Source organism: Ornithodoros turicata, chromosome 1 (genome assembly GCF_037126465.1).
Source record: "Ornithodoros turicata isolate Travis chromosome 1, ASM3712646v1, whole genome shotgun sequence".
NCBI lineage: Eukaryota > Metazoa > Arthropoda > Arachnida > Ixodida > Argasidae > Ornithodoros > Ornithodoros turicata.
In genome coordinates this window covers 73,399,203-73,418,451 of record NC_088201.1, presented here as the reverse complement: position 1 = coordinate 73,418,451, position 19,249 = coordinate 73,399,203, and the positions used below count along the sequence as shown (strand labels likewise).

General features: G+C 47.1%; 1 protein-coding gene across 1 annotated transcript; it reads right to left on the bottom strand.

The window, feature by feature from the left end:
• Positions 1-18,208: 18,208 nt before the first annotated feature.
• LOC135371726 (uncharacterized) lies at positions 18,209-19,009 on the bottom strand. Its single transcript, XM_064605708.1, has one exon. It carries the CDS (start codon positions 19,007-19,009, stop codon positions 18,209-18,211), a length of 801 nt encoding a protein of 266 aa, XP_064461778.1.
• Positions 19,010-19,249: the final 240 nt, after the last annotated feature.

The window sequence follows — 19,249 nt, the reverse complement described above, 5'->3', positions numbered from 1 at the left end:
CGTTTTCCAACAAAAGTCAATCTTAATTCAACGTGAGACGGAAAACTCTCGCTTTATTTTATTGCATAGTGTCGGCTGTTTACAAAAGCCTAGGTACGCGCAACATTATTACACAGTGACAAGATGCGAAGTCCGCTTGGTTAGTGAAGTAAGCCATCTATTCTTCGTGCAGAACTACGCATGAGATGAATGAATGCAATAAAGATTAAGGCTATGATATAAATGTCGGCGAGCACGTGTAACATATACTTATTGCCACTCGGAGCTCCTGAAGTACCGGTGTATTTTCACAAGTTTCTGAGCTTTCTCCACGTCAAGACGGTTTCTCAGCACGCTCCTCACCAATCCGCATGTTGAGAAGACCAGCTCAAATGACGCCGCAGATAATGGGCATGACTGTAACATGCAGAAGAAGTTGCAGAAAGTAAGTGGTCAAGTAGAAGAGTTCTTCGTGTGCAGCGCCATAACTTCGCACCACTTTCCCGGCAGAAACTGTTCCACAACTTGAGGCAGCATTACAGACTTTGGAAAGGTCTCTTCGTCGTTCATCTTGAATTTAAACACAAATGGAATGAATTCCGGATGCTTGTCTGTCAACCAGCTCAGAGCTGATTCCTCCCTTTCTGGCGTTAGACGGTTTACCCTTGAGGTCGGTCCATCATACTTACCAGAAAATGTATTGAGCCAAGAGCTTGTCCTTACTGTGATACAGCTCCTGTGCTTCTTCGAGCGAAATCCAAGTGTCTACTGCTGTTGACAGCGTGGCCTTTTCGCACTGCAGTTGTGACAGAGCGTTGTCGAAGATAACCAGCACGTCCTTCAAGCGGCGAGTCTCAGTAAAAACTCTAGGGTGTTGCTGCAGTATTCCTGTATTGCTGCAACATCGGGAGAGAGAACATCCGAATGCTCTAGTCGGATTTCGTTGTATTTATGGAATTTAACAAGAAACGTGCGCACACATTCAGAGTACAAGGTCCAACGTGTCTCGCATGGTAGTTGAGGCAAGAGGTCGTGCTTTTCCTCTAGCCACAGAGGTCGGTGGTGATGTTTAAAGTACTTCTGTACTGTTACTACACGATGGAGAATTTCTCCAGGTACAACTTGTTTCACGGGTAAGTTCAGGTAATGCGCTGAGCAACCGTAGGTTATCATGTCATCGTGATTTTTTCTCGAGCGTCTTTCTCATTTTGAGCATCCTAATTTCATTACCTGTGCACCAGGCGAAAACGGTGCATCTGAATTCCTCTTTGATTTTTCCCATGACATTCTCAGCGTACGTAATCAGCACTTAGCAGCCTTCTTTTCTGAACCACAATCGCATACGTCCAACAGATATGACTTGTGGCCCGTGTGGACGGTTAGTGTCAGCACAGGATCATATCTGCACTCGACCAGCCGTTAATAATGAGGGCGAGGGATTTCACGGAGGAAAGTTCCTATCGCACCGCAAGCTCAACGTCCTGAAATGTATCATCGAGTAGCCTACCTCCAAGCTCTATTCTGCGTGGTGGTTCATACCCTAGTCGTAGTGATGTGACCATATCCTTAAATTCTTTCATTTCCACCACGTTGAAAGCAACATTAGTCGCATGAACAAATACAGCTATCTTATAGTCAATATCGTCTTTCGGCTTCTTCGATGTTGTAACACTAAAGGCAGATATGGCAGACTGCAAAGCTTTTCCTTTTGCAGGACCCGGAAGAGAGCTTGCTGTGTGCTGTACACTGCTGGCTTGAATCAGCTGCACATCCAGGTGTCCTTCGAAATCTATGCGATCAGCGTTGTCACCGTTTCTTTTCGCGTTGCAGGTATACGCCATGAGCATGCAGCGACTGTAGGGGCGCCACATGCGCTTCCCCTGTCGGGAGAGGCGTGCACTTCTTCCGCAAAAAGATCCGGGTTTTATCCAAAAAAGCCCACTGGAAAGGATCTTTTTAATAATATCCGGATTTTTTCCAACCCTGCAACACAGTGGCCGACGTAGTTCGTCTCAGGTACAGCCCTCCACAAAGCGAAATTCGGAATGTACACGGTGCGATATGTGATATTTACTACACGAAAACATGTGAATGATACACCACGATCCTATTGCTGTTCAAATACATTTGGAATGCATTTGGGAATGAATGATTGATCCGGTTTAGTAAAACCCTCTGTAGTTCGCCTCCCCTAAGATTTCGAATCGGCAGAATCCGTCGTTTGGTTCTCGCACGAACAACTCGGTAAACCTCCTTAATACTGACGGTAACGATACAGTAGCTCCCAGCCGGGTTACAGGCGCAGGACTGACGAACGCGGTCATAACGGGGACGCTGGATTAAGAAGTGCACTACGGGTTCATCCCTTCCACAGTGAGCGCACGTCGGGGATGAGTGTACTCCTGAGCGGAGGAGATAGTAATTTAAAGGTAGAGTGAGTGAGTGAGTGATTGAGGTTTTTCTGGCGCATGAGCGACTAATTTAAAGGTAGAGCTAGACATCTGCCGCGTGTTAGATAGACTTCATGCCGGCGGGAGGTGCAGCAGCTCAGCTACCACTTAAAAGCGAGATGTTCATATCCGAGGCGGGGGCTGGGGGAACTGGAGGGGGCAAGAAAGCGCTTGCACCTGGAACGCACGATTTCCCCAATGATCGGCTAAACATCGAGAGTCTCGCAGACAAAGACATTTTCGCAAAAATGTCAACCATTTCATTAGCCATCAGTCCACCGGGGATCAGTCCACAATCAGACCAGGGATCCACGTAAGAACAATGTAAGTTATATGTGGCGGAAAAAACGATAGCAAAAGAGATACGAACACACTGGTGGTAGATGTCATAGTTGAAATAGAGAACAAGGAGTCCGACTAAATCAGGACCCTCCTAAGAGCGAAAACCATAACTAGAAATCCACTGTCATATGGCGGTGTAAGGTCTGTGTAGTTATTCTATATATGATGCAACGTACAGTTCTGGACAAAAGTTCATCGAACACGCTACGGTGCATTCCTTCCTCAGAGTAACACGCTAGCAGCGAATGGGACCGTACGGAGTTACAGACATGTGCCTAAGTAACCCAGTCGCCTATTTGCCAGTGCGTACGGTACCATTCGCTGCTTGCTCGTCAGTTTGAGGAAGTAATGCATCGGCAAGCTACTTCGACACCACCCGGAATGCTTCGGAGCGTGTTCCGCAAACTTTTGTCCACCACTGTACATCTGCAGAATAATTGATGAGAGTTTTCAATTATCTACAGGAGACAGCAGCTACCCCTTGCAGCCATGGCTCATGACCCCTGTCCGAACACCAACACAGCAGGAAAAGAACTATAATGAAGCACATAGTCGAACACGCGTGTGCATAGAGCACTGTTTCGGCATGCTGAAGATGAGGTTCAGGTGCCTTCAAAGGTACCGCACCTTACACTTTGCTCCGAACCGGTTGTGCAACATCATAAATGCTTGTATGTATATGTGTATATGTGTATAGCGTATAACACACCCCAGCTACTTGATGAAGGCGATGCGGAGGGTAAACCAGATGATGATGTGTGGGAAGAGGCACACTTTGCGGGGGCAGAAGATGCAGATGACAATGAGAATGCTCTTGTCACAAGCAGTCGTGTATCCCAGGTTAGAGGTCGGGTTATAGCACGCTGCTTAAGGCGACATCTCTAGCTACTTAACTGACTCCAATGTTAGGTGGAACTGGGTCACTAGTGGATACAAAACTGTGCTTTTGACTTCTGCTCTACATCAGGGGTCTCAAACACGCGAGCTAGCGGTTTGTCACTTTGTCACCGATCTTTCAGTTTCTTTTACTTTGCTAATAGAAGGTAATTTTAATTATCCTGATCAATGTCATAGTTGTTTGTGAAGAACTACATGTTTTTCTCGCATTGTTTTCCATATTTTCAGTACCCATGTCGGAAAGAGGAATCCGATTTATTTCTCTTGGTGTGAAGTTGGGTTTTTCAGTAACAAATTCTGGACACACCGTCTGGCTCCACAATAAATACACCGCTCCATCTTTTTTTTTTTTTTTGAACACATTATTGTATGCTGTACTAGGGTGTTTTATCGTAACTGGTTATCATTGTTTTCTGTGTGGCCCTCTATGCAGCCCACGACTTGATTTGAGTTTGAGACCCCTGTTCAAGAGATTATGGATTATACTGACATCGATTATTTGTTGCACTCAACTGCTTTTATTTTCCTCTCCATACACATTTTAAAGTATACCACATGACAGTGATGTGCGTACATGTCATACAGCTTCCTCACAGTTTTCGAGGATTTTCAGTAATATATGCGGAGCATGTTTTCCTTACAATGAAGGGGAACGTGAGAATTTTTTAGAGAATTGAGAAGCTTTATTTGCGAGACTGTAGTAGTTAGTTTCACTTCCAATTCTTACACTGTGAAAATTGCAAAGAATTCTTTATGTGCTACTGGCCTCGGTGGCTCAGTCGGTAGCGTGTTCGCCTTCTGATCGCGGGTTCGAACCCGGCCGAGGACGCCAGCAACTTGGTGGCAGGGTACAAGTTGCTTAGACACGCCGTCTTCCGCGAGGGACGTTAAATAGGGGATGCCGTGTGATGAGCTTTCATCGCACGTTAAAGAACCCTCAGCTGGGCAAAAGCAATCCACAGGCCGACCGCTGTGGCGTCGCTCATGATCTCAGTTGTCTCGCGACGTAAACCCCCAATTATTATTATTATTATTATTATCTTTATGTGCTGGTATTTCTGTACAGTGTACGTTACCTTTGTTCACAGTGTTGCAGTCCCAACCTCGTTTGTCCGGCAACATCACAAACAGAGGATAAGCTGATGATGATGATGATGACTGGAGTTTTTGTGGCGCATCGACAACAAAAGTCATAATGCGCCAACACTGTGATTAAGATGAGATGAGTTTAAAATAGGTAAGATGTTCAATATAAACAGAAAAGCAATATATAAAATGGCAGTCTGAAACTAAAAAAGGCTTACAATTCCAATAGCACTTAAAAAATTAAAAACTCCGTACTGAAAGGGATCATAGCCTCATCACCCAGCAATAGTGCTGGATGAAGAGGCAAAGAATATGTATAAGACTCTTTGAAACTCTTTGTGGACATGTGATGAGTATGTGGAGGACAGAGAGAAGTTCATCACAGTACATCTGTACTGTGATGAGAAGTCATCAAGTACACTGTGGTGGCTCCTCTTCGTAGAGTAAAAAATTATGTGTAAAGAAAGTATGACCTATCCGCAACCTCGTTCGCAGAACACTCAACAGACGATTTTCTTGATGGTCTCCATGACTTTGAATGTGATTTTTTTATCATACGAAGTTTGTTGTGTGTCCGAGTGTTCCAGAAGCTCTGCCATTTTGTATACAGTGATTTCCTGAGGGCTGTCCTGATATCTTGCATAGGTATCTCAAAAGGGCTGATGTGTTTCGAAGCTGCATCGGCGGCAGCCCTGTCGACGAACTCATTGCCTCGTATGCCTGTATGGCTAGGCACCCACCAGAGGATAACCGAATATCCCCTCTTCCGTGCCGCGCTGGCTAAGGATTGTGCACGCTGCATAATAAAATTATTTGGTTTGTGTATACTACAGATAGCATTAACGGCACTTAAAATATGTATATATGGCGTAAACCTCTGCGGTAAAGATAGATACTATATTGTTCAAACGATGTGATCTCGTGTATGTGCCAGGAGTCATGGCACAGGTCACTCCTGCACTAGACTTCGACCCATCTGTGTAAATTTCAGTGTGGTTCCCAAAGCTTTCTTTCAAATGTTCAAATTCTTGTTGTAGTACTTCTGTGGATGTTTTGTGTTTGCTGTATTTTGTTATTGTGGTATCAGACCTTGCAGGTGGTTCCCAGGGTGGGATCATCTTACCACACTCTACAACTTGGGAATTATAGTAAGAAAAATTGTGATCCCCAATATCCTGTTCTGTTCTCATTGAAAGAGGGAGACTACTGGAGGCCTGTTAACAAAGAGCTGCTTGAAGCATGTGCTTTTAACACAAGTCAGTGCAGGGCGTTGCGGATAACACGTTATTCTTAATGCGTATGACAGCCCAAGATAAAACCGTCTTCTATTTAAGGAATATTTGTGTGATTTCACATATAGAATTTCGATTGGAGAGGTTCGAAACGCATCCAGCATGAGCCAGAGCCCCTGATGATGAACAGGGTACAGAGCCTTCAATACAGATTGACGGGCTGAGCTGTAGGCGATAGACCCATAATCTATCTTGGAGCGAATACATGCAGGACATACACGGCGCAGTGTCTCCTGGACCGCAACCAAAGATCTGCGAGAGAGTATTTTCAGTAGATTCAGTAACCTGACACATTTTGCCTTTAGGTTTCGAATGTGGGGCTTGAAAGTGAGCTTAGAGCCCAACGTGACGCCAAGAAATTTGCATTCTGATTTTACCAGGGATATCTTGTTCATATCAGTTCCGTAGGAGACGGAAACACTCCTCTGATTCTGTGTTCAACAGGTTGTTTTCCTGGGAAAAAAAATTTAAACCCGTTATGTGAGGACCATTTGATTTATACAGAGCTGGCATCCGTCGTTCGAATCTGGACAAGCTCGCAGAGCAACAAGATATCTGGACGTCATCCACATACAAATAGTATGATATAGAGGGCGGGATGACAGAAAGCAATGATCAGAAATAATGTGACGCTGAGGCTGACGAAAAGATGATGTGCTGTGAATCTACGGAACGGATTTTGTATATGTGTGTACAGATAAGTTTCTTGGACACAAAAGCATATTGCATTGTGCTTCTCAAAAAGATCATGGATATCGTCTAAATTAAAGAGTAGACCGCGACAATTCCACTGAAGGAATGTGTGGCCCGTCATGATAGCGGAACTGAGAAAAAGAAAAAGGGTGTACAACGATTTGTCCTACCGACCAGGTAGAAGGATTGCCATTACCGTTAGCTGTTAGGTCTTACTCCTCTGGGGAGGAGTAATCCTCAGCTTCCGGGCTTTTCTTCTGGCCTCCGCCAAATCCTTCTCCGATATCTCGGGGAGAGAACCACTCCTCGAGAGCTTTCCTCTTGCTGGTGTCAGAAAAGGTGAGCTCTTGCTCCCCAAGGAGAGCTCTCAGCTCGAATCATCATCACACTCCATAGAGTGCACCTCCATGTAGGGTGATGACAAGGGTAGGACTGCTATCGCAGTCACTACCATAGTTTCATCATGGGGCTTCGTTTTTACCCCATCTTCACTTGCTGTTGGTTGTGTACTATGTGGAACATTTGTTTGCGTGTGTACATTTACCATCTTTGGTTTCTGTTGAAGCACTGCCGAGAAGGATTTCTGTGTAATGAAAGGGGATACTCTCTTGCTTCGGGGTAGCTGATACTTTCAGTAACGTCGATGCGTAGAATCTCCTTTTCTAATTTTCATTTAGGGCAGGATCTCGAGTAAGAGGGTTGGTCATTAGTGCAGTTCACACATCAGGCCCTCTACACTCTTCAGTATCATGGCCCTGCTGGCCACAACGAGCACAGCATGGCGACAGCAGCGTGCCCGAAGCGGTTGCACTTAAAGCAACGAAGAGGGTTTGGGATATACGGACGGACCTCTGCAGACAATATCCAATATCGGGCAGTGAAGGACGGTCGAAAGTAAGGATAACATCTTGAGCTTCCGAACATCGATTACTGCCTGCTCCTTTAGGTTTTCAAGGATCTCCTCTACTGGGACATCGATCAGCTTAGCAACAGCTACCACACCATGACACGTATATTCAAGGTCTTTTGCAAGGAAGCGCATATGGGGATATCAAGCATTTCTCTCGCGTTCAGTATCTTTTTGCAGTCTGCCTCTGATGTACACTTGATGAGAAGGTCACCAGATCGCAGTTTCTTGATTTCAGTGATGTAGTTAGAGAGGGAAGACACCGCCTTCTCAATAAAGAAGGGTGACATCTTCCCAAGTGGTATACTTTTGTCTTCTTCTAGAAGTAGCAGACAAGACTATGTATTTTGACAGAAAAAATTGTGCATTTGATTTCGAGACTTCGGTCCAGGGACGTTTGCCGCCCCCGATCGCAGATGAGAGAAAATGTTTTACTACGCAGGTTTGATTGCTAGGCATTCCAAACAGTCGTTCACACTTCATGCCTATAGATGTGGGAAGGTCCCGGAGTTTTCAGAAAACACCCGTCGGCCAAGGCCTGACCAAGACCCTAACCGCCACCGTTCAAGGTTTCTACCCTTCACCTTAAATCCCCTCGGCACGGTACGGATAACACCTTGGGACTGTGGGCTGGGGTCCGTGGGGGCGCCACTCACCAAACACCAGCCGAAACCGGTGCCCACTGCGGAGGTCAGTTGTGGAATATCCCGCGCGAAAACCACACTGCAGTTGAGAAAGACATCTGTTCTCCTCTAGGCAATGGACCGGCCAAGCATTGACCATACGCTCAAACATTTCCGATGCAGCTCGTGAGGGCGATGGGTCGATAACTTAGCCGCTTAGCCGACCGCTTAGCTTGCTTGCGCGTCCACCTGGCCTTGGCTCTCGCCTTTTTTAAAAAAGAAGGTTTTCACTGGTGGAGTATCTTTGAAATCTTGTGGGGAGCACTGCTAAGCACATATCTCACGCACCTTACTGTGTTTTCTAGATAACCGCTCACCCTGTTCGCCCGTGTTCATCCGACTGCTATCCGTGCTGCTGATCACACGTGCCCGACGCAACTGGATTTTCTGCGCCATCTGACGATATCCCGAACAGCCAGGATGCTACAAAAGGACTTGTAACACCGCATCGTTCTGCAGTCTTGTGGGGAGCACTGCTAAACCTTACTGTGTTTTCTGGATAACCGCTCACCCTATTTATCCGACTGCTATCCGTGCTGCTGATCACACGTGCCCGACGCAACTGGATTTTCTGCGCCGTCTGACGATATCCCGAACAGCCAGGATGCTACAAAAGGACTTGTAACACCGCATCGTTCTGAAGTCTTGTGGGGAGCACTGCTAAGCACATATCTCACGCACCTTACTGTGTTTTCTAGATAACCGGATAACCGCTCACCCTGTTCATGCGACTGCTATCCGTGCTGCTGATCACACGTGCCCGACGCAACTGGATTTTCTGCGCCATCTGACGATATCCCGAACAGCCAGGATGCTACAAAAGGACTTGTAACACCGCATCGTTCTGCAGTTTTGTGTGGGGAGCACTGCTAAGCACATATCTCACGCACCTTACTGTGTTTTCTAGATAACCGCTCACCCTGTTCGCCCGTGTTCATCCGACTGCTATCCGTGCTGCTGATCACACGTGCCCGACGCAACTGGATTTTCTGCGCCATCTGACGATATCCCGAACAGCCAGGATGCTACAAAAGGACTTGTAACACCGCATCGTTCTGCAGTCTTGTGGGCAGCACTGCTAAGCACATATCTCACGCACCTTACTGTGTTTTCTAGATAACCCCTCACCCTGTTCGCCCGTGTTCATCCGACTGCTATCCGTGCTGCTGATCACACGTGCCCGACGCAACTGGATTTTCTGCGCCATCTGACGATATCCCGAACAGCCAGGATGCTACAAAAGGACTTGTAACACCGCATCGTTCTGCAGTCTTGTGGGGAGCACTGCTAAGCACATATCTCACGCACCTTACTGTGTTTTCTAGATAACCGCTCACCCTGTTCGCCCGTGTTCATCCGACTGCTATCCGTGCTGCTGATCACACGTGCCCGACGCAACTGGATTTTCTGCGCCATCTGACGATATCCCGAACAGCCAGGATGCTACAAAAGGACTTGTAACACCGCATCGTTCTGCAGTCTTGTGGGGAGCACTGCTAAGCACATATCTCACGCACCTTACTGTGTTTTCTTGATAAGCGCTCACCCTGTTCGCCCGTGTTCATCCGACTGCTATCCGTGCTGCTGATGACACGTGCCCGACGCAGCTGGATTTTCTGCGCCATCTGACGATATCCCGAACAGCCAGGATGCTACAAAAGGACTTGTAACACCGCATCGTTCTGCAGTCTTGTGGGGAGCACTCCTAAGCACATATCTCACGCACCTTACTGTGTTTTACCTCCATGCTTTGCAAGCCCTTTTGGGAGGTGGCTTTTACGCCTCTGTCCCAAATTGACTGTGCTGTGCGCTATCGACCTTAGAGCAGGCGGAGTTGTATGCCATCCTGCTATTCCTAAGGTCTATTTTGGATCACCACCCCCGCCGCTGGGTGGTTTACACAGATTCGCGGGCAGCGCTGCAGTGCATAGACAACATGGGCATCCGTGGCTCCTTGGCTCCGGTGGTCGTGAACATCCTGACGACACTCAAGGTTTTAGAAGACAGGGGCCACCGGCTCACCCTCCAATGGGTCCCTAGCCACATTGGAATAAGAGGCAATGAGGTAGCGGATCGGGCAGCTGCTGCAGCTCACCATCGCCGCTCAGCAGTCTCCATCATACTTTCGAATGGAGATAGGCGCTCCCTCTTGTCCGCGTTGACGTCGCCCTGGGCCCATCAGGAATGGTGTCATGACATCACCCGGTGGTCGCTTCTGTATGCTGTTGACCCAACGCTTTCATTTGACATGCCTAGCGGTTTCCCTCGCCTCTTTACGTCTCTAGCGCGTCGTTTACGACTTAGCGTCGCATTCCCCCTGCACTCCGGTATAGGCTGGGCCACAGCACCACGGCGCTGTGTACAACTTGTGGTTTACCGGCAACAATCCGACACATTCTCGAAGACTGCAGCCAGTACGTACGCGAGCGACGGGCCTTTAAATCTCAACTTGAAATGCTGGATCAGAGGCCATTCAACATCTGCAAAGTTCTCGGCCCATGGAGTAACCCTGGACACCACTGCCGTGCACTTGGCGCTCTTCTTTCCTTTCTGAGGGCCAGCGGCCTCCTTCACGAACTGTAGGGATTTCCTTCCCTCGTCATCCTTTCATGTGAATCTTTTTTGGAATGGGGTAGGGTCCTGCACTCAACGCAGGGAAACATCCCACATCATCATCATCATCCATTCATCTATGTTGTTGTTGTTGTTGTTGTTAGAGCAGGCCGTGGCTGCTTCTTTGTGGCCAGTTGGACGGCTGGCCTCCGTCACAGCGGGGGCACTTGAGTGTCTCCAGCTTTTTGTTGGGGAGTGTCAAGCGGATATCCAGACCTCGAAAACAGGTCTGCGTCTCCACAGACTTCCTCAGCGGCGCCACTCCCCTGCGCACCACGTCGGAAAGGCTACCTTTTTTAACGAATGCAAACAACTCAGGGAAAAGAGGTGCTGACGCCAGGAATCGAACCTGGGTCTTCTGATTTCGGAAATCAGAAGACCCAGGTTCGATTCCTGGCGTCAGCACCTCTTTTCCCTGAGTTGTTTGCATTCGTTTAATTTCTGGGCGTTTGAGGCCTACTTGTCTGTGTCGTCCCTAATTGTTGGTCTGCCTCGGCCAAATCTCGTTGTTTACCTTTTTTGTTAAAGTCGAGCTGTGCTATTGGCTTTGTAAGATATGTTCTGTTCTGTCTTTATTTGCAGTATCTGTTTTTCCTCTTTCGACGTGGACAAGACCGAGAATATACCGGGTGATCACCCTCACAGTTTGCGCAATGGACGTCATTACTGCATGACTCAGGAGCGTGTTCTTTTACTGCACATTTGGGACACACCAGGTGTCCTCGACACACTTGAGAACTATGGCCAGACCGCTGGCACTTGAAACAACGGCGAGGATTAGGGATAAATGACACTCACATGACAGTTCACATAACCAGCTTTGATGGTCGAAGGAAGTTGGTGCAATTTAAAGGAAAGGACCATATGCTTTGTGGGCATTTCCTTGCCATCTCTTCGCATAACTATTCGCTTTGCGGAGGCTACGCCTTGGTATTTCAAATCCTCCTCAACCTCCGATTCGGTGCACTCGATAAGCTCATCTTCAGAGATGACTCTTTTGACAGTGTTGACTGTACGATGTGCTGTGATGGACACTGGTACCGTTCCGATGTTCTTTAGTGATTTGAGTGCTGTACTTTGTGTCTTGTTATTTACTTCAACCTGAATGTCCCCTGTACGCAACTTCTTTGCCTGAAAGGACTTTCCGGTCACCTGTTCAAGTGACCTTGCCACTATAAACGGATATACTTTAGACAAGGGCTTTGCTTCATTATCTGAGTGGATAATGAGGAATTTTGCAAACCATGGTTCTGGAGGACTCATGTAAAAAAAAATTCAATGATCATTCCTCGGTGCGGCTCCATTTTAGGTGCCGATCAGATCCTTTGGAGTTTGTAGTATCCATAAAATATAGGTCAACGCAGCAGGTGTGTCGCCCATCGAGCCCAACTGAGGGAGCGTGCCCTGCACACTAACACTTGCCTCTGCAATATACCGAAGTGCAGCTTCAACGACAGATTGAAAGAAGTGCCCAAGGTTGGCCCTTGCCGCCAAAGAAGATAGTAAGGAAAGGAGGAGAAGGAGAAGGGGATGAAAGCGAAGGCTATAAATTGGGAGGTGGCAACTAGCTGAATAATCCTGACCGGACCAGTCAGGATCACCCGTCTATGGGAAGCAGAGACCAAAGTGGTGTGTTGCTTCACCGGAGGGGCCCATAAGGGTCCAAAACACTTTCAGATCTGCTCAACCGCCAGGATCTACCTTTCCCCAGAAACGGGAAAGCCACGCACAGCTATATGTGGGGGTCTACGACTCCCACGGCGACCCAACCGCAGTGTAGGAGCGGGCTACTGCGACAGGCACCGCCTGCCGGGCGATGGGGGCGCTTAGTTCCCGACGCCGGGTGTAGCAGATGAACGACGGTGGCAGGGATCATGGAGGAAGGAAATACAGGAGCAGCCCTTCCGACTTTTTGCCATTCGGACGGGCGTGCACGGGAAGACTCTTTTCGGCTGTAGCATCCGCTGGAAGCTCCCATAGACGCAGTGGTCCAGGGAAAATAGAGGGCGCCCAAACCATGTGATCTCCAGGAGCCACTCACAGCGGCCCCGAGCTGCAACGCGGGAAAAAAGCTGGGGCCCAGTGCGCATGCACAGACCGACCTGCTTTCCCAACCTCCTTCTCTCCTCGGGTTTTTCGTCTCTCCTCTAGTCCCCCCACCCCCCAGCCTCGTCCGTTTGGCTTCGGCGCGTGCTGTCTTGCTGTAGAGCAACGATCATGCTGTCCCAACGCAGACAATCAAAAAGCGATGGCGTATGACAAATCAAGTTTATTTGTCCTCGGTAACTGCCTCGAAAAAGCTACAGTACATATCTTTTTACGTCTTGTAACAGGCTTCACTGGAGCTTTAGGTGCTTCGACATTGAAGGGCAGTTCAGAAGCCAATGCTGAGCTATGTGCGTCGTTGTTGCCGATGGCTGTGGGAGAACTACAACAAAAAAAAAAAAAAAAATTATTGATGATCCGTAACTCTGCACGAAAATCACTGCTACGATAGGCAATCGATCTTGATTTTGTATTTGAACACCAAAGCGCATTTGTCACGAATGTTCGTAGATCACAATGAATGAACGGCTGCGACGTGCATAAGGGGCGACTAGCATAACGACACATAATTTGGTTAGCGGCATATCAGAAACGTACAAGTCACGGCAATGCACTGCAAAATGAAACGCCGCTAACGTACCTAGTGACTCGTAAATGTTGTACGTAATACACTTAACGTGATAAACCTGCATTACTTCCTTCGGTCACAAAAACGTAATCAAACTTGTCTTACAGTTCACCTGCAGTACGTCGGAAAGAGTGCAGACTTCCTCTCTGACGATTTCTGCGTCCTTTGGAGGTGCAGGGATTCCATGTAATATTCGTCTTCCCGTTGTTGTGATGATCAGGTGGATGTGCCATTGCGTTCGCACATTAGTAGTTCGCCACAATCTAAATCTAAAGCATTCAAAACCCTCAAACTACCCCCTAGCGTCTGCGTGCACAACGGTTGCAGTCCGAGAGAACACGCGTGGCCGGACTAGTGATGTGTCGTTCGTGGACGAACCCTTCAAACTGAACTAGTCATTCGGGTGAACTGAACGAACTAGTTCAACAACAACCAAAACATTAGTTCCGCAATTCAGTTCATTGGGCCTCGACACCCACAACGCATACGCCATACGCTTTGATACGCTTCCAAGTGTGACATCTGCGCCATCTAACGAACGTTTTGTAAAGCAAACAAAGCACATGCGCGCAAGAAGAAGGGCGGGAGACCACGGTGATGATGATGATGATGATGATTCGTGTTTTAATGGCGCAGCAGTAACTACGACCATAATGCGCCAAGACCATGATAAAAGCATTAACAATTTAAGAGAAAATGATCCAGTGATTCATTAAAGAGTATAAGGATTTCATTAAAACTAACGCATTACCAATCGAAAGGCATAAAAGAAAGCTGTAAAGCTAGAGTGCATTTAAAAGACCAATGTTTTGGAAGAAGTTAAAAACCCGTTCAAACGGTACGAAAGCTTCATCCCCTAGTAAAAGGGAAGGATGTAGAGGTAAATGGTATGTGTAAAACTCATGGAAATGACGGTGTCGGTGGGTTTCATACAATGGACATGCGATGAGAAAGTGGAGGACGGAACTGTATACGCCACACTGTGTGCAGAACGGGGGATCCTCCCTACGGAGGAGGTGACCGTGCGTCAAATGGGTGTGGCCAATCCTCAGCCTTGCGGAAACAACTTCATGGAGACGATTATTAAAAACGTACATTGATTTCCCTATAGTGGGTTTAACTAAATGGAGTTTATTCTCATGTTGTGTAGCCCAGTGCTGCTGCCACCTGCTATTTATGCTTCTCCTAAGTGCTAGACGGAGGTCATGAGAGGGTACGTCAAAGTGGCTGATCTCAAATGAAAGGGCCGCTGTGGCAGCTGTGTCGGCAAGTTCATTCCCGGGTATACCAACATGACTGGGTACCCAGAAGAAAGTTAAAGAAAATCCCTTTTTTATCACCCTACTGGAAAGGCACTGTGCCCTGCGTACGAGAAGGTTCTTTGATATCCCTATGTTGCCTATTGCTTTAAGACAACCTAGAGAATCTGTGTAGATGACCGATGACTTGATATGATATTGTAAAATATAGTTCAATGCGGTTATTATACCATATATCTCAGCACTAAAAATGGATAGTACATGAGGTAGACGATATGAACGTGTACACCCATCGGTTACCATTGCGCATGATACAGCGGTAACAGTTTTTGAACCATCTGTATAAAAAGCTCTGTGTTCACCAAGACTTCGTTTTAAGGACTGGAACTCCTGCTGGAGTACGACAGGTGGTGTGTCCTGCTTCCTCCACTTCGTCAATGTGCAATTAAAACGTGGAGGAGACTGCCACGGCGGAATACGTGAGCTAGCCTGTACTACCGTGGAATCGCAATGAGGGAAGTTGTAAGCCTCACATCCCTGAAGGACACGCATGCTGAATGGAGGGACAACGTTGTGTTTATTAAGGAAAAGCTGTTTGTAGGATGTGTCTTCGACACAGGGAATGGCTGGGTTATGGGTGTATCCCTTTACCCTCAAGAAGTATTGGATGGATAGGTAAAACCTCCTCCTTTCTAGCGACCATTCGTTGCTTTCAACATACAGGCTTTCCACTGGTGATGTGCGGAAAGCCCCAAGAGCCAGACGCAGGCCTAAATGATGCACCGGATCAAGGGCCCTAAGCACAGATTGGCGAGCTGAACCATATACAACACACCCGTAATCAAGTTTCGACCGGATTGTTGAAGCGTAAACTCTGTAAAGGGTCTGGCGGTCTGCACCCCACGATCTATGGGACAAGATTTTCAAGATATTTATAGATTTTGTGCATTTGACTTTTAGGTGTTTGATGTGGGCCAGAAATGTAAGCTTCGTGTCAAAGATGACTCCGAGGAACTTGTGCTGGTCTTTTACCTGGAGGTCACACCCATTTAACTTAAGTGAGAGTGAGGGAAATAATCCTCGAACCCTTGAAAAAAGAACGGAGATAGTTTTCTCGGTTGAGAAGCTGAACCCGTTTTGAGTTGCCCATCTACTCAGCTTGTTTATAGCGACTTGCAGCTGCCTCTCACACACTGTTAAATTCGACGAGGAGCAACACATTTGAATGTCGTCTACGTATAAAGAGTATGTTATGGAAGGTGGGATAACTTGTGCAACAAAATTTATTTTTACAAGGAAAAGGGTGACACTGAGAACGGAGCCCTGTGGGACTCCATTTTCTTGCATAAATGGACGAGAGAGAAGTTCGCCAAGGCGGACTCTAAATGATCTATCCTGCAGAAAGTTAGCGATACATCCCAGAAGGCGACCACGTATTCCAAGGGAATAAAGATCTTGGAGGATACCATACCGCCACGTGGTATCATAAGCTTTTTCAAGATCAAAGAAAACTGATGCACAGTGGCGCCTTCTGACAAAAGCTTCTCGAATGGTTGTTTCTAAACGAATGAGATGATCGGTTGTTGAGCATCCCATTCGAAACCCACACTGAAATTGCGACAAGCAGTTATTCTCCTCCAGATAGTGCACAAGACGGTTGTTAACAATTCGTTCAAATGTCTTTCTAATGCAGCTCGTGAGGGCGATCGGCCTGTAACTACTTGGCGTTGAGGAATCCTTTCCAGGTTTCAGGATTGGGATGATGGTAGCAGTCTTCCAAGCAGATGGTATCGTGCTCCTGGACCAAACTTTGTTAAAGAACTCAAGTAGAGAAATTTTAGACTGTTCTGATAAGTGTTGTAGCATTAAGTAGGAGAACCTGTCTGGTCCTGGGGATGTGACGTTTCGAAATGATAAAGATCTGAGAAGCTCCACCATTGTAAAGGGCTGGTTATACAAAAACTCTTCACCACCATTCATTGGAATTACTCGTTTTTCTGCGTTGGATTTTATTGTTCTGAATTCCCTAGAATAATGTGATGAGCTTGAGACATTTTCAAAGTGTTCTCCAAGAGCATTGGCCTGTTCTTCTAGGCTGTTGTTTGACTGGCCATTAATACGTAAAAGAGGGATGCTGTAACCGATATGCTGTCCCTTGATCTTTCGGATTCTATCCCAAACAATTTTGGATGGGGTATGACCGGTTAAAGATGACACGAAACTGCTCCAAGATGAGCGCTTTGCTTGTTTGCGTGTCCATCTTGCTTTGGCCCTCGCTTTCTTAAAAAGCACGAGGTTATTTGCGGTTGGATATCTTCGGAATATCCCCCAAGCACGGTTTTGAAGTTTGCGTGTCTCCTCACATTCGGCCGTCCACCAAGGCTTTGGGCGCTTGGGCAGGCGGCCAGAAGACTGTGGAATACTTTCAGTTGCTGCTTGTACGATGACATTTGTGATGAGGTCGTTAGCATCCTCAATTGCTACATGATTCAATGGGATTAAAGTAAGGTCGCACTTCTGAGTAAAAGAACTCCAGTCAGCGTCCTGGAGTCTCCATCTGGGAGGACGTATTGTAAGTGTATTAACCCCTGAAAGATATTTTAAGATCACTGGGAAGTGGTCGCTTCCAAGAGGGTTTGCCTCAACTCTCCATTCTACATCCTGCAAAAGCGATGGGCTGCAGAAGGACAGGTCCAAAGCAGAGAAAGTCTGAGTTGAGGTATGTAAATAAGTTGGTGATCCTGTGTTTAAGAGGCAAATCATGGATGATGAGAGAATTGCTTCGAGTGTCTGACCCCTGCAGTCAACCCTTACGCTGCCCCAAAGAGGGTTATGGGCATTAAAATCGCCCAAAAGGAGAAAAGGCTGTGGCAACTGGCTGCATAAATTTTCTATGTCTGTTTGCATGATGGTTGTTGCTGGTGGCAAGTAAACAGAGCAGACTGTCACCATTTTATCGAGACAGACCTGCACAGCTACAGCCTCCAATTCTGTCACTAACTGTACTTGTTTGGTTGGAAAGCATGTTCGTGTAATGATGGCTACACCGCCGGATGCACGAGCTGCGTCAGTTCGATCTTTTCTGAAGATGTTATGTCTGCGAATAGGGTTCGGAGTGTTTGCGTTTAGATAAGTCTCCTGCAGACAGAAACATGCCGCGTTGTAGCGGTCAAAAAGATCGTTCACGTCATCTAGGTTTGACAGTATTCCACGGCAGTTCCACTGAATAAAACTTTACATTATAATCAATGAAATAAAGATGGCGAGCGCAGTACAAAGAAGGAGGGAGACGTGGAAAACTTTGCTGAGTAACTTGGGAAACAGGACTTGCATTTAAGGGGCTTGAACTCTTCGCAGTTGTTGTTTCTGCTGTTCATTTGCTTTCGCGCCCCTTCCCCTGCCCTTCTCTCTCCTTTCTTTCCCTGGCATATCAGGGAGGCTTGATGATGATTTCTGTGACATCCTGTCATCATCATCAACCTCCATGTTTTGAGGTCCTTTCTGGGAGGGGGCTTTTAAAGTCCCATCCCAAACAGACGGTATACCGCCGGCCGTACGAACGGCCGTGGGTGTGTTTTTCTGGCCAGTTGAACGGCTGGCCTCCGTAACAGCAGGAGGCACCTGAGTGTCTCCAGCCTCCTGTTGGGGAGTGTAGGGTGGGAACTCGGTCACCTGCGAGCAGGTCTGAGTTTCCACATATTTCCTTGGTGGTGCCACTCCCCTGCGCACCACTTCGGAGAAAGATCCTTTCATTTGAAATTCGTATTGTGTCTTTGCAGCTCTGTAAGGAATGTTTTGTACGGTTTTGATCTTTATGATTTCTTTTTCTTCTTTACAGCGTGGGCACGATCGAGGGTACACCGGGTGGTTGCCCTGGCAGTTGGCACAACGGTACTCATTGCTGCAAGTCTCTGGCGAATGGTCTTTGCCAGAGCATTTTGGGCAGGTGGAGTGTCCGCGGCAGACAAGCGAACTGTGCCTAAAATGCTGGCACTTGAAACAACGTCTTGGGTTTGGAAAGTATGGTCTGACATTGCAACTGAGGTAACCAGCCTTTATATTAGAAGGTAACGCATGTAGTTGAAAAGAAAGAATAATGTGCTTGGTTGGGATTTCCTTACCATCCCTCCTCATAATGATCCGTTTTGCAGAGACCACACCCTGCTCACTCAGTCCATCTTCAATCTCAGATTCTGTGCATTCGATGAGTTCATCTTCTGATATTACACCTTTGGTTATGTTCAGTGTGCGGTGTACGTTAACATTTACAGGTATGTTCCCGATGTTTGACAGTGTCTGTAGCGCCGTGCTTTGATGTTTGTTCTGTACTTCGACCTGGATATCCCCTGCATTCAGTTTTCTTGCGTTGTAAGA

Excerpts from the sequence above, each read along its gene's own strand:
- LOC135371726 (XM_064605708.1), bottom strand. The coding sequence starts at position 19,009 with ATGAGGAGGGATGGTAAGGAAATCCCAACCAAGCACATTATTCTTTCT.